This window comes from Staurois parvus, unplaced genomic scaffold (assembly GCF_062004578.1).
Source record: "Staurois parvus isolate SC_StPar_1 unplaced genomic scaffold, SC_StPar_1.0 ptg001133l, whole genome shotgun sequence".
Lineage (NCBI taxonomy): Eukaryota > Metazoa > Chordata > Amphibia > Anura > Ranidae > Staurois > Staurois parvus.
The window spans coordinates 3,979,603-4,007,500 of NW_028318929.1; the positions used below are offsets into that span (position 1 = coordinate 3,979,603).

General features: G+C 41.9%; 2 protein-coding genes across 2 annotated transcripts in view; both read left to right on the plus strand.

Moving 5' to 3' along the window:
- The window catches only part of NEU1 (neuraminidase 1), a 28,475-nt gene extending 18,127 nt beyond the window's left edge, over positions 1 to 10,348 (plus strand). Inside the window, exons 3-6 of the mRNA XM_089659147.1 lie at positions 5,327 to 5,589; positions 6,184 to 6,366; positions 6,513 to 6,732; positions 7,900 to 10,348. Coding sequence (XP_089515273.1) covers positions 5,327 to 5,589; positions 6,184 to 6,366; positions 6,513 to 6,732; positions 7,900 to 8,117 — 884 coding nt within the window. The 3' untranslated portion in view covers positions 8,118 to 10,348. The remainder of the gene's footprint in view (positions 1 to 5,326; positions 5,590 to 6,183; positions 6,367 to 6,512; positions 6,733 to 7,899) is intronic.
- Positions 10,349 to 18,998: 8,650 nt separating this feature from the next.
- Positions 18,999 to 27,898, plus strand: part of ATP6V1G2 (ATPase H+ transporting V1 subunit G2) — an 11,973-nt gene continuing 3,073 nt past the window's right edge. Inside the window, exons 1-2 of the mRNA XM_089659151.1 lie at positions 18,999 to 19,226; positions 19,316 to 19,416. Coding sequence (XP_089515277.1) covers positions 19,145 to 19,226; positions 19,316 to 19,416 — 183 coding nt within the window. The 5' untranslated portion in view covers positions 18,999 to 19,144. The remainder of the gene's footprint in view (positions 19,227 to 19,315; positions 19,417 to 27,898) is intronic.

Genomic DNA, 27,898 nt, shown 5'->3' on the forward strand with positions numbered 1-27,898 from the left:
TGATGATGTTCTTATGTATGTCTCCAACCCCCAGGTAACCTGCTAACTCTAAAATATAATTAGATAAATCTGCGCTAAATGTCTTTGTGGAGAAAAATATAGTAGCTAACATAAAATTGACGGCAACAATGGTAAAGTGGAATAAAGAGCAAAATGTAGTACTTGTTCTCTCACAATTAGCATAAATATTAGAACATTAAATAAAAAAAAGTCCTAAAATGGTGGCTAAATCTTCCATAAATCACATGACCAGAAAAAAGGTGATGAATTCCCCAAAAGAGGGAAAGAAGAGATCCTCCACCAACACCCTGCATAGCCTCTTACCAGAGGATAAGACCACAGGTCTTTGGCAGAATTTATTCCATTAAAATTACTTTTTTTTTTTTTTTTTTTTTTTTTTTTTTTACCCAGAAGACTCTATTATTTCAGGACTTTACATATAGCAGTCCTGAGAGGAGAATTAGAACGACTGCAGTCTGAGGTTTTCCATTTCATTTGGGGTAATAAACGCCCTCAGATAAACAAATTGACATTATACACTAACAGCGAGGTGTTCTAGGTTTTCCTTTTGAAGCGCTGTCTTGCCACTCTTTCGCTATTGGGTCCCTAGTGTGGTTTCCCAATCATTTATGCCTTGCTATATTGTGTCCTACATTATCTTATTCTCTGCTGTTTTGGAACAGAGTACAGCATCGTAAACCTTTATCCTTGCTACATTAGCCCCTATCTTCTGCAACCCAGAGTTTACACCAGGGCTTGTGCTGACCTCAATCCAGTGGTGGATCAACAAAGGTTTTTTGCATATTGGGGACTTCCTCAATGGTGATGAGCCATATTTATTACAACACTTTTAAGAAAAGCTACAATTGCCCTCCGCTGAAATATTTCAGTACATTCCAAATAATATCTTTTATAAGATCTCAACTTAATTTACTAGATGGACCTCTCACACTTGTGACCTTTGAACTGTCATGTCAGGCTAGGGGCCTCCTGAGAGGGTGTTTATCTGTGGTGTACACCTCTCTCACTGATCCGACTATTAAACGTGCTTTTATGACCCAGTGGCAATGGGACTTGAATCTTACTTTTGATCTAACTGAATGGCAAGACACTGCTTATGCTTTATCAAAAATATCTATTAACTGCATGCTGATAGTCCAATTATAAAATTCTTTTAAGATGGTACTTGGTTCCCACGTGAATTGCTAAAATGCATCCTACTGCCTCTCCCACTTGTTTCCGGTGTTGGGACAAATGGGGTTATGCACCGCATCTGGTGGCAGTGTCCCATAGTATCCAGATTTTTGATTCAGATGTTTAATTCCATCTACTCCGTTAGGGGAGTGAATATCCGTAGATCCCTGGAGCCTGCCCTTTTTCAGAAACTTCCTGACGAGGTCCCCAAAAAATCCACAAAGCTGATTATGTATATATTTTTGACCGCAAAAATTACTATTGCAAAATAGCAGTCGGTGGTGCCACTTGACTATGCCAAATGACACTTTCCTGCATCCTCCAAAATAATACTAAGAAATTTGATAAAACCTGGGATGCATGGATTCAAAATTGTTTGTCCCTGGTTGACCCTCTTCTTTCTAGTCTTTCCTATCTTTTTTTCCATTCTTTATACCTGGTACTCTCTTCTCCTTTTTGGTGGCTTAATTACTATTACATTGCCGTTACTTTGGTGTTGCTCTCTAGAATTTACCTGTTGGTTAATCTGCCAACTGCAATGCCCCCTAATAAAACAAATGTAATACATTAAGATGTTAACTAAGTTTAATGTAGTCCAATTTTGTGTTTACTGATGTCCTGCAGATACCTGTTCACCATACATCTATAATCTACGTTGTAGGCCAGAGGGACCTCTGGCATTGGAGCTTGAAGATTGAGGATCTTCTGATTTGCCTCTCTAGATGTTCTTGATGTATTCTCATTCTTTATTGTAATGGCATCCTGAGAACCTTGTATTACTTTTTTATGAGGCATTTTCTACTTTTATATTTCTGTTATTTTTTTATTAAAACCATTGAAATATAAAGCCATCAGCTTCCCCTGTTCTGTGGAGTGCTCTATTTTTGGGGCGGATATCTAGAGAGTAGGGGCATAGACTGCTTAGCTCTGTATTTAGCTCTCGGGATGACTAGAGGCTAGTAATAGCTGTCCTGAGTCTTACCATTGTGCTGATGATGGCTAATTATATGTTCCTGCACTTTTTTTTATGATGCTCTTTAGGGGCCTACAAATGTTTCTTTCTTCTGTACTTTTGGAAAATCTGATAAACCGATTGAAATATAAAAGCCCGCACCACCACTCTGCAACCATGTGCACGTGGTTGCAGAATGCCCACATATATTTTAAAGGGTGGTGGTTGGTAGTGGTACTGCCTATTAAATGCAACAGGAGTGGTACTTTTTACCACAGATATGAAGCATTGTGGCTGTGGCTTGTATGCAACCCTGTTTGGCTGTTGTACTAGGTTGAGGAGGGCAGTAAAACCATAGCTCCACTACCTATATTTTCTTTTTTCTTTCTAAGTCCTAACAGAGCTTCCACCCATTCCTCCCTAGTTTTAGAATGTCTCTTATCCCCAGAAATCATCTGGATGAAATGGCAAAGGACATTTCCGATATGTGCAAAATGCAGAAAACAATAGCACATAGGTTCCTGAACTGTGTCTTTAGACATTTCAGCTATTGTATCTTGCACACCTTTTTCAAATACTGTATTAATGGTGGATAATAAGCATGGAGCGCTTAACATAACCCCTAAGGGGGTTGCAGAAAAGGAAAACTGCCCTATTCCACGGAATCCCGCAGAGCTTTTGTATTTTGACAGCGATTTTTCCCGCCATGAGAATACAAATGTTCACGGCTGGCGGCTATAGCTGCTAGCAGTGATTGAATGAAAAAAACCCGACAGACTGGTTGTACTGAAATCAATCGATGGGTCAACTTCAGTACAGCCAGCCTGCCCACACATCGATCGAAATTTGTCTTGTTCCTGCTGAACTTAGCAAATTGCCACAGCTGTATTAGAAATCTTTAAAAAATGTATGGGTGGCCATGATGACCTGTGTCCACAGTCAAAAGCACCTACAATGGGCACATCCATTGCTCTGTGGATCACAGAGCAATGGAAGACTGTCGCCTTGTATTAAGAATCATGATTATTTTACATCACGTGGAAGGCCGTGTGCGTTTACTTACCTGAGAAGAGATGGCACCAGGATGCAGTATGGGAAGAAGACAAGCCGACTGAGGCTGAGTGATGCTTTGGGCAATGTTCTGCTGGGAAACATTGGGTCCTGCCATTCATGTGGATGTTACTTGACACAACTTACCTAAACATTGTTGGTGACCAATATTTCCTGATGGCAGTGGCCTCTTTCAGCAGGATAATGCGCCCTGCCACACTGCAAAAATGGTTTAAGAATGGTCTGAGGAACACAACTATGGGTTTGAGGCATTAACTTGGCCTCCAAATTCTCCAGATTGTAACCCAATCGAACATCTGTGAGATGTGGTGGAAACACAAGTCCATCCCATGGAGGCCCCACCTCGCGACTTACTGGACCTAAAGGATTTGCTACTGATGACTTGGTGGCAGATACCACAGCATGCCTTCAGAGGTGTAGCGGAGTCCATGCCTCCTTGTGTCAGGGCTGTTTTGGTTGCAAAAGGAGGACCTACTCAATATTAGGTGTGGTCATAAAGTTATGGTTGATTGGTGTAATAATAATCACATCTACTTCCGTCAGATTTAATTATCAACATACTTTACAATATAGTACTGTTCCCAGTTGGTATAATCTGAAAATCTTTTAATTAAGAGATTACTCTAACCTGATACTCTGTAGGTTCTGATAGCTGGAGGTTCCATGGTACCCACTTTGACTCTACTGCCTCCAGATGGCAGATTTAGGACTTCTAGTCTCAGCTGTTTGTCTGAATCCAGTAGAACTCGTGTCAAACCTTTCCTTTTTAGTTTTAAACTGTATGGAGATTTTGCATTTCTGTTTGGATTTTTTGTTTCTTTCTTGAGATTTTCACTCCCTTCCTATGCCAATGATAATGTTGACAGGCATGAAATCTTTCCATTGGCGATATCAGACGTGTTTCCTTCACAGTGGCTTGCTCGCAGAGATTGAGCAGGTACTTTATACCTGTGAGCAAGCCCACTGGGTGTGAAACACATCTGGAGATTGTGTTTTTTTTTTTTTTGGGATGAAGACCTATATATGTATGCAATCATCTCATTTTTCGTAGAGTAAGGGAATAAGTAGATTTTATGTCATCCAGGACAGGTGTGATTATGTGATCGCTACACCCAATATTATAGTGTGTGTAGTTGTCCAAACACTCCCATGTTTAAACTCCGATCCTCCTAAAATCTTGGCCTGTAAGGCTTCACTCGATGCAGCCCTCCTCAGACCGCGTAATCTTCCATAAACTTCAAAAACACACACGAGGGCTCAAACACCTAGTTCATTACCACCACAAATGTATTCAGTGTAAAAACAGTTGTATACTCACCAGCATAAATAACAGTGGGCACATCAAACGACAAATGCTCCAGTCATAGGTGATGTCATCTCATCATGTGCCGAATGGTTGGAAGGTCAACGCGTTTTGGTGTACAAGCCCCCCGTCCTCGGAGCTTTGTTTGTTGTTTGATGCGCCCACTATTATTTACATCTGTGAGTAAACAACTGTTTTTATGTTGAATACATTTGTGTACTATGCATTTGCACGAGAGTGTGTGTGTTTTTGTTGTTTTTTAATAGTGTGTGTGTGTAGCCCTATGATTTTGTTTTGTTCCTTATTGTGCTTTCAAATATTATTGCCTCCCAATGCAGCTCATTAAACATCTCTTTTAATATGTTGAATCTGATATTTTAATTAGCGTCGTACCTCCATCCCTACCCCCCCGCATTTAACCGGACATCCTTCTCTCTATCTCTGCCACCAATCCCAGCTACTAACCTGAACCTTCAAATCCCATTCAAGACATCTGACCCTCCCACCTGTAACTGGAGGGCACACTAGGCGGATAGTACCAGAATCATCTAATTCTACTATACTTTCATTATCTGAACTTTGTCCACAGCTCAGACCATTATGTGCCATGAAAATGCTCAATGCTCACGAGCAAGGCCGTATACAAAACCTGGCTAAAGGGTTTTAACTACTTGGGTTAATCAAGTTTTTTTGTTATATACAATAGCTAAATAAGTTGACCGCTTTCTAACCCTTTCCCATTGTATTTAAAAAGTTTTGGCTGGTTTCTTGCTTTAGTGATTGCAAAATATTTCCTATACTTACAGGTTACACCTGGGGGCCCACAGCTTTCATTATAGATGACGGATCTGCTGTAGACGGGCTGAACTTGGGTGCTGTTGTTGTGGATGATGAGACCAAAAACATCTTCCTGGTGTACACGCTGTGTGCCCACTACCTGCAGTGTGGCGTCTCTAGTGTCATGGTCACCAATAGCTCTGATGATGGTATTACTTGGAGTACACCGAGAAACCTCTCCTACGAAATCGGCACAACAATGTTCTCCCCTGGGCCAGGCTATGGGATACAGGTTAGTAGAAAGTTGAAAAACTTTTTTAAAAACCTCAGCCTTTACCTTTTACAGTCTAAGTTCACCTTTGGAACATATTACACCCATATTTAGGGTGTAAAATGTAACTTGTTCCAGCTCAGGTTCCTGCTCATCCCCTCACTCCTTCCACTGTGGGAGCAGGTAGGGGATCCTCATCCTGCACCCACTGTCATGTTTTTAAAGGGCATGGCTGTTTACTGCTCCACCCACACCGCCACGTTATTTATTTGTAGGAATCTGTGAATGAACTGCAAGTCCTGTCTGCCATAATGGCAAAGGGCTGGTAATCCATTCATTCTACCTCCAGCTTTGTAACTGAAAGCCTTTATGGAGGTACAGGCAAAAAGCTGCAGGGAGAGTGTGCAGGAGCCTGGCATTGCTCCCATGATCCACTAATTTCAGGTGCAATGCTTTGCAGACTCATGTAGGGAAAATAATAAATGCATATATATCATCGTATTTTCACTAATGTAGCCTTTTAATGTGGGTTTTGGAACCTCTTTGTTATTAGTGGGAAGGGACCTGAAGCAAGGTCTGAAATGCAACCTCAGTTCAAATTTTCTCTGTGTACAGAAAAAGTATGCACCAATGAAAGGCCGCCTGATCGTGTGCGGTCATGGAACCCTGGAGGAGGATGGAGTGTTCTGTCTACTAAGTGATGATCATGGGAAAACCTGGAAGAAAGGTGGAAATTTAGAGGGTCTGCCATTCAAGCAGCATAAAATAATTGGTGACTTCAGTCCTGATGAATGCCAGGTAGGATCCTTCCGCCAGATGCACCCCTGGTCCCTCACTTTCCATGTTCTCCTGACTCCTCTTCATGCTGTGTTACCCATAATCCAAATTACTGTCTTGTCCATCTGACGTCTTAATCAGGTCATGCCTTTTCTCCTCTCTCACAGCCTTATGAGCTTCCAGATGGCTCGGTGGTAATTAATACCCGGAACCAGTACTTTTATCACTGTCACTGCCGAATCGTGGTGTTCTCCACCGATGGTTGCGACTCTCTACCGCTGGAAAATGTCCGCTTCGACGAAGGTTTGCCCGATCCAGCCGTGGCTGCCGGAGCTTTGTTTAAAGGTGGAGTAACCTACTTTGTGAACCCAGCACACCAGACTCAACGTAAGTGTAAAACACAAGATGATTGCCATTTTCTATAAACCAAGACTGTGATAAAGTTTTTGTTCAGTGCTGTACATTGAACCATTTACATTGGCCCTTTACTGTTAGCCTCTAACTTTATTCAAAATTTAGTGTTTTTGTTTTGGATAGAGCAGGGAAGGGTTAGATCCTCTGTCCTGTTTTTCTTACTGGATTACATATAGAAGAGGCAGTAGATTATTCAGTATTGCAAATTACCACTTTCATCATGGCATGTATGCCGTCAAAATTACTAGTCTTAGTAGGATAGAATTTATGCATATGTAGTCATAATGCAATGGCAGCAGATTGTAAAGCTGAGTTGCAAAGAGAAATGCCCAGTACCCCCAGGCATGAAGGAGCATGTGACTTGCTCTGCTTCTTCCCATGACAGCATTGTTGATTGGTCCAGTGTTACCACATGGCAGCAGGGAGTAAATCCTCAGACCTGTGTAAGCTCCATTTTGTAATCTGCAACTGTGTCATCTGGTACATAGTGATCAAATGCAGGCAAAAATATGACACTTGGCCCGCAGATACCACTGCATCATGAAGATGGCAGTGTGCTGATGTTTCATTAAATTTACTGTATGCTGACACTGCTAAATTTTGTGTTAGCAATACAATGCATTTTGTTGTGGTGTGTGTGTGTGTGTGTGTGGGGGGGGGGGGGGGTGTTTGCATTTTTAGGCCTTCATTTGGTGGTAAATAGCAATGGCTATTGTGTGTGTCGTGTGTTTTTTTTTTTTTTTTTTTTTTTTTTTTTTTTAAATCAATGGAAAACTGGCTGAAAATGTATATATATTTCTTGCCATTACCATGACCTACCACCAAAGACCAACCTCTCAAAACAAATTCTTTTACTCCTGACTCCTGCAGCAATATCACGTATGTGTGTGCTTTTGTTGTTTGTACCTGATGTATGGCCCAGGAACAATATTGTGTATTTTTTGTTTTGTTTTTTATTCTATCTGAGACTAGCTGACATTGATACAAAAAAAATTTTTTTTTAATCTAATCTAAAGAGCATCGGGGAGGGCTGTACACAAACTGATCACTGAGATCTGCCAATCATGGAAATTGTGACACTTGGCAGGAAGAGGCTGATGTTCTTTATTAACTTACTATATATATATATTTTTTTTTAAGGTGTAAACCTCACCCTACGTTGGAGTTTCAACTCTGGGTACTCGTGGGAACAGAACGCCTTTCAGATTTGGCCGGGACCTAGTGGATACTCCGCTCTCACCACCCTCTCCCATAGCATTGAAGACAATGCGAACCTCTTTATTGTATATGAGAAAGGAAGACAAGAAATTACAGAATCCATCTCTTTTGTTAAAGTTAATCTCTACAGCAGTCTGTGATTGGCTGCATCACTACTGGATCAATACAAGATTGTACAAAATTCTGCGATTGATTTATTTGGTGCCAAAATTGTGCTGTCTTGAATACAAAAAAAACCCCTACTCTACTCTTTCCTGTCTTCATAAAGAGATACATTTGAGCTGTTCCAGCTACTTAAGTGGCCCCTTCTCTTCCTCGTAGCTGCTGGTTTATGGATGATAACATCCTGTGGCTAATCATCCTTGCCATTATATTCCCACCTGACAAACAATCTGAGGTACCCTTAATGTAACTGGAAGATATAAGACTCAAGAAACTTGAATAGTTGGGAATTATGGCAGGAAATATAAGCCAGCGAATGATTTAGGGCCCCAGACTCCCCCTCATGACTAAAAGCCATACATTACGCAATTTTCTTACCTTCAACCACGTTTAATGCAGTGTTAATGGCGGAATCCCTCCAGCAGTGCTATTGCGTTCTGCCAGCGGGTAGCCTTCCCCACCGCCAGAATACATTGATCCCTGCTGACGGCTATAGCTGCTCGCAGTGATTGCACAAAAAAAAAACCCAAAAAATTGATTGTAGTGATGTAGATTGATTGAGCGACTTCAGTACAGCTAGTTGCCCATAGATCGAAATTTGGCCTGTTCCTTGAACGATTTAGAACCTCTAACATTTTTTAAATGCTCCTGTGTCCTTGTTGAGGTGATTTTCCCTCATTTCCTATTCTGTATGACACCCATTCCCTGGACAGGAGGTGAAGGAAACGCTCTTCTTATTGGGACCCCAGACGGCAATAAAACGGAGTTTCTAAACCTTCCCCACTGTATTAGAAAAATTTGTTTCTGTTGGTTTCTAGGTAGATTTCTCCTCACTTCCTATTCTAAAAGTAAGGCAGAGAAGATATGTGTGTGTGTTCCACCTAAAATCAATTATTCCTTTTGGCTCAGCACCCAAATGTAAAATTACCCAAGCTAATGGCGGTATGTATAATAATATGTACCAGAAACCTATGGATCCACAAATAATTTCATGCAAATGAGTTAAAAATTTCCAACCAAGCCACTTTATGTACTATTTATTGTGTGTTTATATATGATTCTATTTTTCATTTGTGTAAAATATACCAGTTTGTAAAAAAAAAACAAAACAAAAAACATTGAGAGAATTTGGATTGGTCATCGGCATGAAGATGGGTACACACAAGATGCAGGGGGTGTGGACCCGATGGTTCAGAATTTGAACATTTATGATTCACCATACTGGATTTCCTTGACTTTCAAACATCTTAAGAGAAAAATGATTGGACATACTTGAAAATATTGGATTTACTTGGTCATTTGGAGACCTAAAAAAGTGGAAATGAACTTTGGGGCAAGATCACAAATATCAAAGGAGAGACAACTAGACAAAACGCACACGCTTTTATTGTCATCTGTTTGACTGATCAATTCTACTTGTGATTGTAATATAGTGGTCTAAATCTTTTTGTTTAATAATTATAATTCTATTTTTGAGAATCAATAGTTAACATATGCCTACTGCAATTTAATCCCAGTTGCATGTCCAATGCATGGATGGCAGATAGGTACTCAATACCATTGGTTTTGAACTGTTCCACCTACTTAAGTAGCCCCTTCGCTTCTTTCTGCAGTTTTACGAATGGCCACTTCCTGTGACTAACCATTCATGCCGTGATATTCCCAAGTTATCAAAACAATCTGAGGTTACCTTATTGAAACTGGATGATAGAAGTCTCAAGAAAAGTGAATAGTTGGGAATTATGGCAGGAGATCTAAGCCAGCGGGTGTTTTTAGTGCCCCAGACTATACCCATGACTAAGGCAAGCCATACATTATGCTTTTTTATTTTTTTCCTTCAACCATGCTTAATGTGTTACTAAACCTACAACAGTAAAATCAGTCTGTATTCAAACCAGGCACTAAGCTCTCCAGCCAGTCACAGCGAACTTTGCAAAGGCAGCCAATCGGATTGGCTGCCTTTGCAAAGTTCGCTGTGAGTGGCTGGAGAGCTTAGTTACTGGTTTGAATGCAGCAGTTAGTAACAGGCGGGGAGTGAGGAGAGCGGAGGTAGCCGTGTGGTGTTCAGTTTGGCTTGCTGGTGTGAGTGAGCCCGTACAGGCATGCCCACTTGTGCTGGGTCATTTCAGCTATTGTGCAGCTGACAACCGGTAGACAGGATCTTGCATATAGCACTTTATGTAGACTAAATTTAACATTTTTCTGTTTTCTTTTTTGTGTGTGTGATTTTATTCTGGACAAATTAAGGTTTAAGGCTTTCATCCACGTGGGTTCATCGACCCAAAACTCTATGTGCAGAGTTGCATTTACAAGAAAACCCCCCCAATTTTTAGGACTTTAAAGGCATCCATCCATAAATAAAAAGATTTACATCGTTCTTTATTTAGTAACAAACAAAAAATAATTAAGGCAGCTGTTTGTAAGGATCAATACGTTATTGTATCACCATCATATAATCAACATTACAGAGTTTTTTCTTTTACAACAATCCAACACGTTTCAGAGTGAATCTACTCCTTCAGGGATAAAGCTCTGCAAGAGGGTGATACGATCAACAAAATTGAGATACAGTCATTTAGAACATATATATACAAGAACATATATATACACACACAACAATCTTGACAGCATCTACAGTCAGGTCCATAAATATTGGGACATCCACACAATTCTAACATTTTTGGTTCTATACACCACCACCACAATGGATTTGAAATGAAACAAACAAGATGTGCTTTAACTGCCGACTGTCAGCTTTAATTTGAGGGTATTTACATTCAAATCAGGTGAACGGTGTAGGAATTACAACAGTTTGCATATGTGCCTCCCACTTCTTAAGGGACCAAAAGTAATGGGACAGAATAATAATCATAAATCCAACTTTCACTTTTTAATACTTGGTTGCAAATCCTTTGCAGTCAATTACAGCCTGAAGTCTGGAACGCATAGACATCAGCAGACGCTGGGTTTCATCCCTGGTGATGCTCTGCCAGGCCTCTACTGCAACTGTCTTCAGTTCCTGCTTGTTCTTGGGGCATTTTCCCTTCATTTTGTCTTCAGCAAGTGAAATGCATGCTCAATCGGATTCAGGTCAGGTGATTGACTTGGCCATTGCATAACATTCCGCTTCTTTCCCTTAAACTCTTAGGTTGCTTTTGCAGTATGCTTTGGGTCATTGTCCATCTGCACTGTGAAGCGTCCAATGAGTTCTGAAGCATTTGGCTGAATATGAGCAGATAATATTGCCCGAAACACTTCAGAATTCATCCTGCTGCTTTTGTCAGCAGTCACATCATCATTAAATACAAGAGAGCCAGTTCCATTGGCAGCCATACATGCCCACGCCATGACACTACCACCACCATGCTTCATTGATGAGGTGGTATGCTTAGGATCATGAGCAGTTCCTTTCCTTCTCCATACTCTTCTTTTCCCATCACTCTGGTACAAGTTGATCTCGGTCTCATCTGTCCATAGGATGTTGTTCCAGAACTGTGAAGGCTTTTTTAGATGCTGTTTGGCAAACTCTAATCTGGCCTTCCTGTTTTTGAGGCTCACCAATGGTTTACATCTTGTGGTGAACCCTCTGTATTCACTCTGGTGAAGTCTTCTCTTGATTGTTGACGTTGACACACATACACCTACCTCCTGGAGAGTGTTCTTGATCTGGCCAACTGTTGTGAAGGGTGTTTTCTTCACCAGGGAAAGAATTCTTCGGTCATCCACCACAGTTGTTTTCCGTGGTCTTCCGGGTCTTTTGGTGTTGCTGAGCTCACCGGTGCGTTCCTTCTTTGTAAGAATGTTCCAAACAGTTGTTTTGGCCACGCCTAATGTTTTTGCTGTCTCTCTGATGGGTTTTTTTGTTTTTTCAGCCTAATGATGGCTTGCTTCACTGATAGTGACAGCTCTTTGGATCTCATCTTGAGAGTTGACAGCAACAGATTCCAAATGCAAATAGCACACTTGAAATGAACTCTGGACCTTTTATCTGCTCATTGTAATTGGGATAATGAGGGAATAACACACACCTGGCCATAGAACAGCTGAGAAGCCAATTGTCCCATTACTTTTGGTCCCTTAAGAAGTGGGAGGCACATATGCAAACTGTTGTAATTCCTACACCGTTCACCTGATTTGGATGTAAATACCCTCAAATTAAAGCTGACAGTCTGCAGTTAAAGCACATCCTGTTAGTTTCATTTCAAATCCATTGTGGTGGTGTATAGAGCCAAAAATGTTAGAATTGTGTCGATGTCCCAATATTTATGGACCTGACTGTATATACGATATTATTGTATAAACATTGGTATTCAATACTCACACCAATCACACATAATCCTCATTGTTTAAAAAGGCTGTTTGATCCTGTCTTCTCTGATCCTCCCCTTCTACTGTTTCCAATGCATCTGCTAATATTACTAAGTACTAGGAGACACTCGCATACTCATTTTAGTGTGTATTGCTAGAGAGGTTTTTTTTTTCTTTGGGAAGGTGCTTGGGATTAGCACAGGACCAATCAACATGGTCCAGACAGAGGGTCAGGGGTTATGCAGCCTCATAGGACAGTCAGAGCAGAATAAAAACTTCTCCTACAAGCTTTAACCTGTGCTCAGCTGGACACTGATAGAGGTCACGAGACTGCTATATACTGCTGAGAAAAGGTCTTTAGCTGTTCTGTGTACTGTGGGAAACCAGATATAGTGAATGCAAGGTCCTGGGTTTAGTAACACTTTAAGACCACTTGTAGTACCACACCAGACAAAAAAGTACAGTATACATAAAAGAAAACAAAAGAGCAGACTCGGTGGACCACTTGGTCTTTTTTTCTGCTGTCACCCATTTGTGTTTCTACTAGAAGGAAAATGCCATGTCAAGATAACTAAGGAAACTTTTATATAGATAATTCATGATTGATATTGAAAGTATGTTTTTTATGGGATTGACTGGTTTTACTTTTATAAAGCTATTCTTTAAGGTTCAATCAAATATATGTTTTTAAAGAGTGAATAAAAATAAGTTTGATACATTGGGCTAAACATATTTTGGTGGTTATAGACTATCAGTAGAGATGAATTACTATTCTGAAATCTGTATATTTTGAAACAGTGTGATTTCTACATTATAGACTGGATGAGGAACATGTTATTGGTTGTAGCAAGCATAAAGTCATGTCCACCATCAGAAGTAAATCTTCATAATAGCCTTTCAGGGGTAGTGTATGAGAATCATATTCCTGCTGTGGTGTCTGTTTAGCCTACAATAAAAATGGGTGGGCTGCCAGTAATGACTTTCATTTTTTGAAAATGCCAATTGCCTAGCTGTGTCTGGCTACAGTACTTTGAATTGCTGACGCTGAATGAAAATGGTGCAAATTAAATCAGAGTACATTCAGAAATTTTAATCTCCATAATTGAATGTGTAGGGGGCTTACATACCACCTTTGTTTTCCTGCAGTAAGCCAGGGGGATAGCACAACTGGTCAAAGCTGTGAACCTACCTGTCCCTTCACATGGAAGGATGCAAGGATTATATTTTTTTCAAGTAGTACAACACTCCATGAGACATTCTACAGGAACAGGTAAAAAGGAGTATTATATAGGCAGGGATCAAGTAGTGAAACATCCAACAACCATCAATTTATCTCCCATGCCAACAGCAGTTATAAAGTATGCCTTAAAAAAGTTGGTTAGCAAGCCTAATTTGGATCTTCCTTAAGGTGCCAAAGTTCCCAAACTCTGTTGTGCTTATACAGGGTAATATTCAAGTGTGCACTAAGAGTCTCCATAAGCTCAACATCTTTAATTCTAGCGTACAGCTCAACTAGTAATGGTGGGTCTCTTTTTTTTTTTTTTTTTTCCCCCCCAGTGAAGAGACACCAGCCAACATGCCACCATAAGGACATGAAGTGATAATGTTTTAGAAGGTTTGGAGAGGGTGTGGGGATCAGGCCTAGCAAGAGCACCTTGGCCGTAAAAGAAAAAGTTGTATCAAATACACAATGTAATAGGTGGTGGACCATCTGCCAATAGGGTTCTGTACTTGGACACTGCCAATATACAGTGGATATAAAAAGTCTACACACCCCTGTTAAAATGTCAGATTTGAGACCAAGATAAATAATTTCGGAACTTTTTCCACCTTTAATGTAACCTATAAACTGTACAACTCAGTTGGACAACAAACTGAAATATTTTAGGGGAGGGAGTAAAAATAGAAAACTAAAATAATATGGTTGCATAAGTGTGCACACCCTTAAACTAATAATTTGTTGAAGCACCTTTTGATTTTATTGCAGCACTCAGTCTTTTTGGGTATGAGTCTGTCTGCATGGCACATCTTGATTTGGCAATATTTTCCCACTCTTCCTTACAAAAACACTCCAAATCTGTCAGGGCATCTCCTGTGCACAGCCCTCTTCAGATCACCCCACAGATTTTCGATTGGATTGAGGTCTGAGCTCTGGCTGGGCCATTCCAAAATTTGAATCTTCTTCTGCTGAAGCCATTCCTTTGTTGATTTGGATGTATGCTTTGGGTCGTGCCAGTGGGCGTATAGCATGAAGTACTTTGAGTGTCAGGTACTAAAAGTAAAGCAGAGGTTTCACCCTCTGCCCCTCCTCAGTTTCTCACCTTCAACCTACTAGTGTCAATGCACAGATTAGCAGATCTCCAATGAGCCCTCCAATGAGTGACAGTATGTAAAAAAATAAAAATATAAAAAAAATTTAAAAAATGTTTAAAAATTATAATTTTTGGTTATAAACTAATTTGGGTTTTTTTTTTACTAAAAATATAACGGAATACATTTTGGCCAAGATTTATGATGAAATACTATTTGTTTGCAAAATTTTATAAGAAAAACACTTTTTTTCAAAATTTTGGACTTTTTAATTTATATAACAAAAAAATTAAAATCCCAGTGGTGAATAAATACCACCAAAATAAAGCTTTATCTATCTAAAAAAAATGCTAAAAAATTCATATGGGTACAGTGTTGCATGACTGCGCAATTGTCATTCAAAGTGTGATAGCGCTGAAAACTGAAAATTGGCCTGTACAGGAAGGGGGTAAAAGTGTCCGGACTGGAAGTGGTTAACCAGTGGATTGAATGAAAACAACCTCACAGATTCATTCCTGCATCCATGCAAACAGTGTGGCCTCCCCCTGCTGTCAGAATTCACTGATCATTGCTGCAGCCAATTGAATGCTGGTTTTTCAACAGGACCATTCGACAGAAGCCAGTCTAACAATTGGATTCTGTGAACAGAGAGAGCTACACATCGATCAAAATGTGGACTGTTCCTGCTGAACTGTACGAGTATTCTTACTACATGAGTATACCCAGCTTTAGTGGTTTACGAAGCTTGGACACCGCTCCTCCTCCATGTGTCCTGCCCATGGGATGCGTGGCAGTGACTCTTGTATAGTGATCTGGGTGGGTTGCTCTGTTGGGGATGTTGGGCTTGGGATCGTGTTTCTTTCTGGATGGCCTTCTGGATTGTAGCCGGTCCACGCACCCCCAGTACATGTACCTGCATTATGTATGACGTCACAAGACACTTATGCGAATAATGGAGAATGCATGATGGGGCATCAAAGGAAAGTGCAGTCATTCATGGGCTCAGTGTGGAACCATACATATGTGTTTCACAATCATGATGTTTCTGATCTTATTTTGAGGATGGGCTGTTCTTTCCACTATGAGCCGTCATTCTAAGCACATACAATACATTATAAGAACATGGACCATGATAACATTTGTCATGGCCCATGTTCTTAATTTATTATGATATTGTTTCAGCCTATATTGGTACACAGTACACAGTAATGGAACATGGATCTGTTTTGAACAGGGGTGGACTGACAACTTATGGGGCCCCCGGGCAATAGGGGATCATAGGGCCCCTGTGTCCTTGCTCAAACTCAAAAAAGCCTATGAAAAAGGTACCAGCGTCATCTCATATGGCCCCCTACTGACCCCGGGCCCTCGAGCAGTGCCCGAGTTTCTAAATGGTCAGTCCGCCCCTGGTTTTGAATTTAATAATTTATTTATCATAGGTACTTATATAGCACCATCCATTTATGCAGCACTTTACAGATATACATATATTGTACATTCACATCAGTCCCTAGCTCTCAAGGGGTGTACAATCTAAGGTTCCTAACTCACATTCATACATACACATACTAGGGATAATTTAGACAGGAACCAATTAGCTTATCAGCATGTCTTTGGAATATGGAAGGAAACTGGAGCAGCTGGAGGAAACCCACACAGGCACAGAGAGAACATGCAAACTCCAGGCAGGTGGTGCTGTGGGTGGGATTTGAACCAATGACCCTAGTACTGCTAGGTGGAAGTGCTAACCATTTAGCCACTGTGCTGCCCATAATAATAGCAGTTAGTGTATGGGGTTATACTTATGAACGTCTTGGTAAAAGGGAAATAAATTGTCACAATGTTTTTATATCCCTGCATGAGAAATACAATGTATGTTTTGTATAATTTCTTGATGTGTATACCTTAAAAAGTTTGGCTTTTTCACATAAAGATTTCTCACCATAAAATGGACGTCTCAGATCATTACACCATCCATTGAAGGATGACTCTCTGTTAGTGGTAGAAAAATAGGTCATTGACAGCCTCAGACTCTCACTGATGCTCTCTTGGGTTATCGGAGGTCTCCAGTTCTTTGATGGACATCTCAGATCTTTACACCATCCACTGAAGATGGTGATCGAGAAGAGGCCATTGACATCCTGAGACTGTCACTGATGTAAATTAAGTAGATGAAATATTCCACCTCTTTTGGGTCTATGGGCATCTCCAGTTCTTGGATGTATTCTTATGGGGGCAACTGATCTGTAGGTATACTCTGATGGGAGCAACTGATCTATGGGGATATTCTGATGGGGGCAACTGGTATATAAGCATACTCTGATGGGGCAGCTGACTTATGGGGGTACTGTGATGGAGGCAACTATTCTATGGGGGCATATTAATGGGGCAACTGATATTTGAGGGTATTCTGATTGGGGCTCCTGATTTATGGGGGTACTCTGATGGGGACCCCTGGTGTAAGGGGATAGTCTCATAGAGGCAACTAATATATGAGGGTATTCTGATCAGATGTCCTGATTTATGAGAGTACACTGATGGGGGCACCTAATGTAATGAGTTACACTGATAGGGGCACAAACATGAAATTCGGACCTCGGCTGGAAGAAAATTTTAGTGACCAGACCTTATTGAATTTTAATTTAATACCCTTGGTATAGTGTATGGCCATGTCTAGGGAAAGGAGTGGTCTTTTTTTTTGGTATCTATTGGTAAGAAGGAAGCAGAGTGGCAGAGTGGTGCTGATCCAGGGATGGAAGATGAGGAGGGACAGAGGTGAGGATGCAGAGAAGGGAAGGAGGAAGGAAGATGCTGGGTGTCACTGGTGACTACATGAGCAGAGGCAGGAAAATATCACTGGTATGGCAGTGGCCAATGGGCAGAAGGGGATACTGATATGGTAGTGATCAACGGATGGGGAGGATTCTGATATGGTAGTGATCAGTGGATGGAGGTGATGCTGATATGGTAGTGGTAAATGGGTGGAAGAAATTATGTATATGGCAGTGGACAGTTGATGGAGTAGGTGATGTTGATTTGGTATTGATCAATGGTTGGACTAGGTGATGCTAATATGCTAGTGATCAATGGATGGAGGAGGTGATGCTGATATGGTAGTGGTCAATGGATGGAGGAGGTGATGCTGATATGGTAGTGATCAGTGGATGGAGGAGGTGATGCTGATATGGTAGTGCTAAATGGGTGGAAGAAATTATGTATATGGCAGTGGACAGTTGATGGAGTAGGTGATGTTGATTTGGTAGTGATTAATGGTTGGAGTGGGTGATGCTAATATGCTAGTGATCAGTGGATGGTGGAGAGGATGCTGATATGGTAGTGGTCAATGGATGGAGGAGGTGATGCTGATATGGTAGTGGTCAGTGGATGGTGGAGGGGATGTTGATATGGTAGTGGTCAGTGGATGGTGGAGGGGATGCTGATATGGTAGATATCAGTGGATGGAGTAGATTATTCTTTTAGTAGTGATCAGTGGATGGTGGAGGGGATGTTGATATGGTAGTGGTCAGTGGATGCTGGAGGGGATGTTGATATGGTAGTGGTCAGTGGATGGTGGAGGGGATGTTGATATGGTAGTGGTCAGTGGATGGTGGAGGGGATGTTGATATGGTAGTGGTCAGTGGATGGTGGAGGGGATGGTGATATGGTAGTGGTCAGTGGATGGTGGAGGGGATGCTGATATAGTAGATATCAGTGGATGGAGTAGATTATTCTTATAGTAGTGATCAGTGGATGGAGGAGGTAGTACTGATATAATAGTGGTCAGTGGGTGGAAAAAATGATGTATATGGCAGTGGACAGTTGATGGAGGAGGTGATGCTGATATGGTAGTGGTCAATGGTTGGAGTAGATGATGTCTATGGTAGTGATCAGTGGATGGAGGAAGTGGTTCTGATATGGTAGTGATCAATGGATGGGGGGAGGGATGCTGATATGGTAGTGATCAATGTTTGGGGGGAGGGATGCTGATATGGTAGTAATCAATGATTGGAGAAGGGGGTGCTGTTATGGTAGTGTTCAAGGATGAAGGAGGTGGTAGTGATCAGTGGATAGAGGAGGTAAGGCTGACATAGTGGTGATTAATAGATGGAGGAGAGGGTGCCAGGGAAGGAGTCAGTATACGGTGTATTAGTGGTCCTCATTGGGAGGGAGGAAGAGATGACGCTGAGGATGGGAGAAGGAGAACAGTCTGTCATTGGTACCTACAGGGGGAGGGATAAGGAGATGATGCTGGATGAGGATGAAGGCAGAACACAAGGGGAGGGGGAAGGGCTGTGCACAGAGGACACACTGACAGCTGCACAGAGGATCCCAATAAATCTAAAAGCCATATCCTGAATAGAAATCCCATTTTATTGTACAGGGCACCATGACCAGCCAGTCACAGGGCATCCAGCAGCTGCTGCAGGCAGAGAAGAGAGCAGCCGAGAGGGTGGCAGAGGCCAGGAAACGTAAGATTGGTGTCTGTCTGTCTGTTTGGATGGGTGATGAGAAGGATGAATGTTCCTCCACAACTGATCCTGATCTCTTCATTCTCTAGGTAAAGCTCGACGGCTGAAGCAGGCAAAGGAGGAGGCACAGGGCGAGATCGAACAATATCGACTGGAGAGAGAGAGGGAGTTCCAGGCTCAGCAACGCATGGTATGTGCATCCCAAATTAGGGGGAAAAAAAGAAATAAAATAAATATAAATATATATATACACACTGTATACATCTCAGATACTAGAGGTCTTGTGACTCTATGGCCCTATGGCAGCCAAGACTCACAAGTGTAATGGCCATATTGGACTCTATAAAAAAAAAAAAGGTTTCCATGTACCATGGCAAGGTAGCATCATCATGAGATCTCACTGCCATGGGAAGACCTGTCATGTATGAGAGTATAAAGAGGACCTGTCATGTATGGGAGTAAATGGAGGACTTGTCATACATGGGAGTATAAAGAGGACCTGTCATGTATGGGAGTATAAAGAGGACCTGTCATGTATAGGAGGACCTGTCATGTACGAGAGTATAAAGAGGACCTGTCATGTATGACAGTATAAAGAAAACCTGTTAAGTATGAGAGTATAAGGAGAACCTATTATGTATAGGAGTATAAAGAGGACTTGTTTTTTAATGGCAGTATAAAGAGGACCTGTCACGTATGAGAGTATAAAGAGGACCTGTCATGTATGGCAGTATAAAGATGACCTGTCATGTATGAGAGTATAAAGAGGACCTGTCATGCATAGGAGTATAAAGAGTACCTGTCATGTACGAGAGTAAACGGAGGACCTGTCATGTATGGGAGTATAAGGAGGACCTGTCATATATGAGAGTATAAGGAGGACCTGTCATGTATAGGAGTATAAAGAAAACCTGTTAATTATGAGAGTATAAGGAGGACCTATTATGTATAGGAGTATAAAGAGGACTTGTTTTGTATGGCAGTATAAAGAGGACCTGTCATGTATAGGAGTATAAAGAGGACCTGTCATGTATAAGAGTATAAAGAGGACCTGTCATGTATGAGAGTATAACGAGGACCTGTCATGTATGGCAGTATAACGAGGACCTGTCATGTATGAGAGTATAAGGATGACCTGTCATGTATGGCAGTATAAAGAGGACCTGTCATGTGACTAATAAGTTTTCAATTTACCTTTGTCAGATCAGTGAAAAGTGGATTCTGACTGGCTGCCATTAATCTCTGCATCGTGCACATTGTCTCATTAAAGCTGAACTCCTGGTATTTTTTTAGCTGTAGTTACTTTGGTCCAGCTTGGCACAATGTAAATATACCTATCTCATACCTAAGGAACCGCTGGGGAAGCCAACAATCACTGTACTATTCAGTGGTACTATTGTGATTGCTGCAATTTTCGGCCCTGTGCCAAGCAACTGCCCCACTTCACACTGACCACATGGGGTTGCTCACTCATCACTACTGCCATTTTCAGAATGCCTTGTGTGTTTTTGGTGAATACAAGGCTTTCTTTGATTGAGGTGGAGAGGAGGGACAGTGACATCATGGGCCCAAGAGATTGTGGCAATCACTTTAGTAGCACCAAGTGCTACAGGGATTGTCAGCTTCCACAGTGGTCCCTTAGGTATGGGATACGCATAGCTACATTATGCCAAGCTGGACCAGTGTAAATGTGCAATTAAGACCATCAATGGCATTCAGCTTTAAAGTGGTTATAAACCTCATATGCATAATTTCTCAAAGACATGCACTATTTCATAGTTTGTTCAATCAAAATCCAAAGCACTGTAGTGTCCCTCTAGATAGCCAGGGGGAGCTAGAGTTTAATTTTTAGTTAGAAGAGCGCAGTAGCAGCCTGGGTGTGATAGCTAGCAGGGCCAAATTTCAGTCAGACCTGAGAGGCTCTGCAGACCAGTTCCGTGATACCTCCCCCTGCTCTAGAATCTTGGAGAAGATTCTAGAAGCAGTGGGCGAGGGTGAGGAGAAACTTGGCCTGCACACTTGGAGGACCTTGGCCAAGACCCAAGCAGGAGGCTTGGCATGGGACCAGGGTAGCCTTCAAATGTGGTAGAGCCTGCTCAGTAGCAGGAGAGCTTTGGTGGAAGATGAAGTGAGAGGCTAGAGAGCAGGATTCTGGGAGGGGGCCCAGATGGGAAGAGGTTCACCTACAGTCAATGGAGCTGGAAAGGAGGAAAGCTCAGTACCTCATCGGCCCCCAGAGCAAGGGCCATCTGTGCAGCAGGGAAGGAGCAGCCCAGCAGAAGACCCGAGAGCAGCCACCAACTCATCAACTCATAGACAAGAGGCGTAAGTAAACCTGCATCCCCTGGGCCAGAAAGGGGAAGGGGCAATCTAGTGGGAAACTGGATCAGCTTGCTACCCAGGGCTGTCTTATATTTAAAGTGACAGGCACTGGATCCCCTGCACAGGGATTCCTTCAGACAGCTGGATAGAGGAGTATCTGGGGTCTGGGGTGGAGATGTTGGCTAGCTCTCCAAGAACAGAATTTGTACAGTTAAAGAGACTTATACACAGCTCCAGGAATATTATCCTCAGTTGCTGTTCCCTTGGGCATCCCATACACCCCTCACCCCATCCAAGCTCAAATTCTAATAAAATAAAAAAAAAACAAGCTCAAGGACTGGTTACTATTTCCTGTATGCAAGTCTATGTGGAAAAATGCATGTTGCCTGGCTGTGCAGGACTATAGGGAGACGCAAAACTCAGCGACTCCTAAGGAGTTAGCGCTACAGCGCTGTATTTATATCTCTGCGCCTATCACAGCTCTCTGAAAATCTCTGGTCTGTGGGCGTGTCTACAGACCGGAGCTCTGAAGGTGGAGTCATGACATCACTGGCCTCACCTCCAGCTCTACACTTGCACACTAGCACTGGCTTAGCAGTGTGCACAGTGCTGAAGTGTGTGTGTACATCACTCCCCGTTGCGGGGGGGGTGTGTGTAGCTGGGAGGTGGGGCCAGTGATGTCAGGACTCTGGTACCCAAGGACTGGAGATTAGAGAGCTGTGACAGTCCTAGAGATGAAAATAATGAGATGTCTTTGAGAACTGACGTATATGAGGGTTACAAGCACTTGAAACTAGACAGACTCAGGCTGAGGCAGCAGGAGACACCAGCACCTTTCACTCATGCTCGTGCATGAGTCTCTTTTGCATGTCTGTCAATCAAAGAAAAGGGGGCGTGATGACACTTTTTTTTTTTTTTTAAATACATGAAATGCAGCGTTAGTTATCCCAAATAAATCGCATTATATAAAACATAATGATAAAAGTCCAATTGTGTAGTTCTAAAAAAGTGTCCTATAGATACTCCTGGAGCTCCCCCAACCAGTGCGCCTGAAGGAATGGGGAAGAAAGGATCCTCCACCATCAAACTACACACAACCTCTTACCGCAACTTGTTGACTACTAATCTAGCAGTCAAACCACGTATGGATTAAACAATTCTGGCAGGAGATCTCCAATGTTTCCAATTAGGACCTTATCCACAGCACTACACAGCCAGGAATTCGGCCACACAGATGTTGAATTCTTTCAAGCGCATAGGCAGAAAAGAGAACAGAACCACCCCATAGTGTAATATACTTCAGCAATTCAAAGTTAATAAAACATATTGCACTTACATAGATCCTGATAAAAATGGCATTCAATATAACCAATCATTGTTAACCAACAAGATGGCCGCGGTACGTTGCGTGAGGACTTCACACGCCGTTGCTCCACTGGACACGTTTCGTCATAAGAAAGACATCGTCAGGGGCCTTTTTTTTTTTTGCATGTGTTGGATTATTTTCCAGTAGCATAGCAGGGAGGATTACAGATGACAGCCTGCTCATTTCCCTGCCAAATTGTGCACAAATGAGTTGTGCTGCTTTGCTGTGTTAGTTAAAATGTTCAGTTTACTTTTCGTTATTGGTGTTTACAACCGCCTTAAAGCTGAAGCCAGGAGAACATCCAAACTACCCATGCAGCATGGCTTCTCCTCCCACCATACAGTAGTTTTACTAACTTATCCCTTGCAAACAGACACAAAAGTGCTGTCTGATTGAATACTACCATGTGTAAACAACATATTCATTTAAAGACATGCAAAACATTGTTCATATCCACTTGTATTTTCCATATAAACAAAAGTGTAGTCTCTTAGTAGTGCTGTGTGCTATTCCTTTAAGTGATGTGCAAAGTCTTTGCAGTGGGTTGCTCCCCTCCAGTGTTTCCCACTCACTCACCTACGGTAGTGGACTCTTACATATGAAATAAGAGTCATATGCACTTGATACTCAGTAATCCTGGGGTTGCTGGGACTTGTATTCCTCCTCTGGGACTGCTCTTTTAGAGCAGCAGCACTCCTAGGATTGCTGGGACTTGTGTTCCTCCTCTGGCATCACTCCTTTAGTGTACTGATAATGCTCAGGCTGATGGTTTACTGCCATGTAAAGGGAAACACATAGCGGAATTCCATTTATTTGTGTGCAATCTAATCTTTTGAGGTTTTTAAACAGACAAAATGCAAAAATAAAAACAGAAAACATGCCCTCATAATAGGACATACAAAAAATTATAAAAAGGAAGGGGGAGTGTATACAAAAAACAAAGTGAGGGCAAAGCAAAATACAGCTAAGGGTAAACAGCATATGGGGCCAGTTGATGCGGAGCAAAAAACCAAAGAGCCTTTGAATAAATGCAAGAACATATAATGCAATGGCTGCAACATTGGCACAGTGCCTTGAAAAAGTATTCACACCCCTTGAAATTTTCCACATTTTGTCATATTACAAACAAAAACATAAATGAATTTTATTGGGATTTTATGTGACAGACCAACACGAAGTGGCACATAATTGGGAAGTGGAAGGAAAATGATAAATGGTTTTCAACATTTTTTACAAATAAATATGTGAAAAGTGTGGGGTGCATTTGTATTCAGTCCCCCGAAGTCAATACTTTGTAGAACCCCCTTTCACTGCAATTACAGCTGCAAGTCTTTTTGGGGATGTCTCTACCAGCTTTGCATGTCTAGAGAGGGACATTTTTGCCCATTCTTCTTTGCAGAATAGCTCAAGCTCTGTCAGATTGGATGGAGGACGTCTGTGAACAGCAATTTTCAAGTCTTGCCACAGATTCTCAATGGATTTAGGTCTGGACTGTGACTGGGCCATTCTAACACATGAATATGCTTTGATCTAAACCATTCCATTGTAGCTCTGGCTGTATGTTTAGAGCCGTTGTCCTGCTGTAAGGTGAACCTTCTCCTCAAGTCTTTTGCAGACTCTAACAGGTTTTCTTTCTAAGATTGCCCTGTATTTGGCTCCATCCATCTTCCCATCAACTCTGACCAGCTTCCCTGTCCCTGCTGAAGAAAAGCATCCCCACACCATGGTGCTGCCACCACCATATTTCATGGTGGGGATGGTGTGTTCAGGGTGATGTGCAGTGTTAGTTTCCAACACATATCATTTTGCTTTTAGGACAAAAAGTTAAATTTTGGTCTCATCTGACCAGAGCACCTTCTTCCACATGTTTGCTGTGTCCCCCACATGGCTTTTTGCGAACTGCAAATGGGACTTCTTATGGCTTTCTTTCAGCAATAGCTGTTTTTCTTGCCACTCTTCCATAAAGGCCAGATTTGTGGAGTGCACGACTACTAGTTGTCCTGTGGACAGATTCTCCCACCTGAGATGTGGATCTCTACAGCTCCTCCAGAGTTCCTATGGGCCTCTTGGCTGCTTCTCTGAATAATGCTCTCCTTGCCCAACCTGTCCGTTTAGGTGGACGGCCATGTCTTGGTAGGTTTGCAGTTGTGCCATACTCTTTCCATTTTCAGATGGTGGATTGAACAGTGCTCAAAGATGTTCAAAGCTTGGGATTTTTTTCATCACCTAACCCTGCTTTAAACATCTCCACAGCTTTATCCCTGACCTGTCTGGTATGTTTCTTGGCCTTCATGATGCTGTTTGTTCACTAATGTTCTCTAACAAACCTCTGAGGGCTTCACAGAACAGCTGTATTTATACTGAGATTACATTACACACAGGTGGACTCTATTTTATAATTAGGTAACTTCTGAAGGCAATTGGTTCTACTAGATTTTAGTTAGGGGTATCAGAGTAAAGGAGGCTGAATGCAAATGCATGCCACACTTTTCAGATATTTATTTGTAAAAATATTTGAAAACCATTTATCATTTAACTTCCACTTCACAATTATGTGTCACTTTGTGTTGGTCTATCACATAAAATCCCAATAAAATACAGCTACATTTTTGGTTGTAACATGACAACATGTGGAAAATTTCAAGGCTCTGTATATCTTAAAGAATAATAACAATAATAGTAATAAGAACCAGGCGCTAAAAGAAGTATACACTGAGTTACAAAGGTGCCTCCATAAGGTTACCACATTACAAGCAAGCATAAACTGCATAACAATCAGTAATAACAGGCCACCCCTGAACCCCATCCTGGTCCAAAAAAAATAATTTTTGGAGTAATAGAAAGGGGCGGACTTACCATTTGGAAACTCGGGCACTGCCCGAGAGCCCGGGGTCAGTAGGGGGCCCCATGAGATGTCCCTGGTACCTTTTTCATAGGCTTTTTTGAGTTTGGGCAAGGACACGGGCCCCATGATCCCCTATTGCCCGGGAGCCTCATGAGTTTTCAGTCCACCCCTGGTAATAGAAGAAAGCAGGAAAGAAGGGAAGAGAAGAAAAAAGGGAAAAACTGCAGCCCAAGAAGGCCTCCTAGAAACAAAGAGGAAATCCACCAGAAGAAGCAATCCCTGGTATAGCTAACCAGCCATCACCCAGAAAGGAGATCTCGAAGTGCAGAAGGTTCTCTGTACATGTTTCAGGGAAGCCATGTGTGGTGACAGCGCTGGTATGTACCAGCTTCTTGTGCCAGGAGAGAATCCATGCGTTCAACGGGATTCATCTCTTCCACCCACTCCAGGAGAGTCAGAATATGAGTCGTTCACCAATGGCAAGGTATAACGAGCTAGCGGCCTTCAAGAAGTGGCGCAAGATGCCCTGTTTAATATGCCTATATGGCCCAGGAAGAACTGAGAGCAGAACCAACTGCCTCCTAGATTGTAAGCTCCAAGGAGCAGGGCCCTCAAATCCCTCTTGTATTGAACTATATTGTTGCTGTATCGGCGCTATATAAATCCTGTATAATAATAATATTGGGAACAGTCAAGTCCATAAGAGCAGTATAGATGCTTAGAACTAGATCCCAGAAGGCGTGTATGGGAGGGCACTTCCATCAAACATGCAAAAGGGAACTGATGCCCATAAGGCAACGCCAGCAATGGTCAGAGACTGTAGGACACATTCTATGAAGAGTTGTTGAGCACCGGTACCACCTGGAGAGCAGTCTTGAAGTTAGTCTCCTGGGATTCACTGCTCTAGGATAAACGATAATTGAAAACAAATGATTTCTCCTAATCTTCCAAGTTAGTTTATTTAAAATCACATGCAACATTGGTTACACTCACCTAAATAGTATAAAACAGAACAGAATCTCTGGACTGGAAGTGACGCATCAACGTGCATTCCACTATGCGCTCCACCAACCGGAAATGACCTCACCAATAGTTGCCACCTAACATGTTTCACCCCTCAAACTGGGTGTCTTCAGAGGCTGCAACTTTAGTTAAAGGAATAGCACACAGCTCCACTGAGAGACTGCACTTTTGTTTATTTCTGGAAGATACAAGTGGATATTGACTATTTTTCGCATGTGCGTAAATGAATTTATTATTTATGCCTGGTAGTATTCAATTAGACAGCGCTTTAGTGTTTGCAATTTTGAGGGTTTAGAACCTTAGCAAAGCAGCAGCCTAATATAATTTTTAAAGTTTATTTTCTGGTTTAATTGTTTTCACATAAGTTGATATCACATAATTTAGAGCTATGTATCCTAGTGCGGGTTTTAAAATACTAATTTACCTTACCCATTGCTCCTCTAGCGGCCAACTCCATCCCCTACCTTCCAGTGCTCTGGGTCTTTGGACGGGCCATCTAAAGTCTTACTTACAATGCAGGATTGATGGTCTTCCATTGTACTTGATGACATCTTTCTTCCTTTTGTGTTTGATCTGTGTCAAACATTTGGGAACTGCACAGACACCAGGATTGATATGACAGTATTATTTCTGATTGTCCACAGCATCTAAAATACCTTAGAATATATTCAGGGTGACAAGTTAGCCCTGGTTGTAGTTTTATGAACTGCAATCCACTCACTCAAGTGCTACTAAACTTATGTTAAGAACAAAAGCCCAATTGATTTCATATAGACTTTTGTCCTAACAACCTTGATTTTCAGTCTTATCTCCATTTTTTTCTGTTACAGCAGTTGTGCATAATGTCTAAATACATTGTATGACTGTCCAGCTCAGTAGGGTACCAAAAAACATCCTGTGCACTCAGTAAACAGCTCTCAGTATGACCCCTGGTTCACATATATCCGGCTGCGCAGGCCATGGTTTGCGCGGGCACGAGAGCCCATTCATTTGAATGGACTCCCGTACCCTGTGACACGCAGGGAAGAAGTCCCTGCACTTCTTCTGAAAACACAGCCCGCACGGGAACTTTGGTTCCCAGTACGGTTGCGTTCTCCAGTGCGGGTGGCGTGCCAT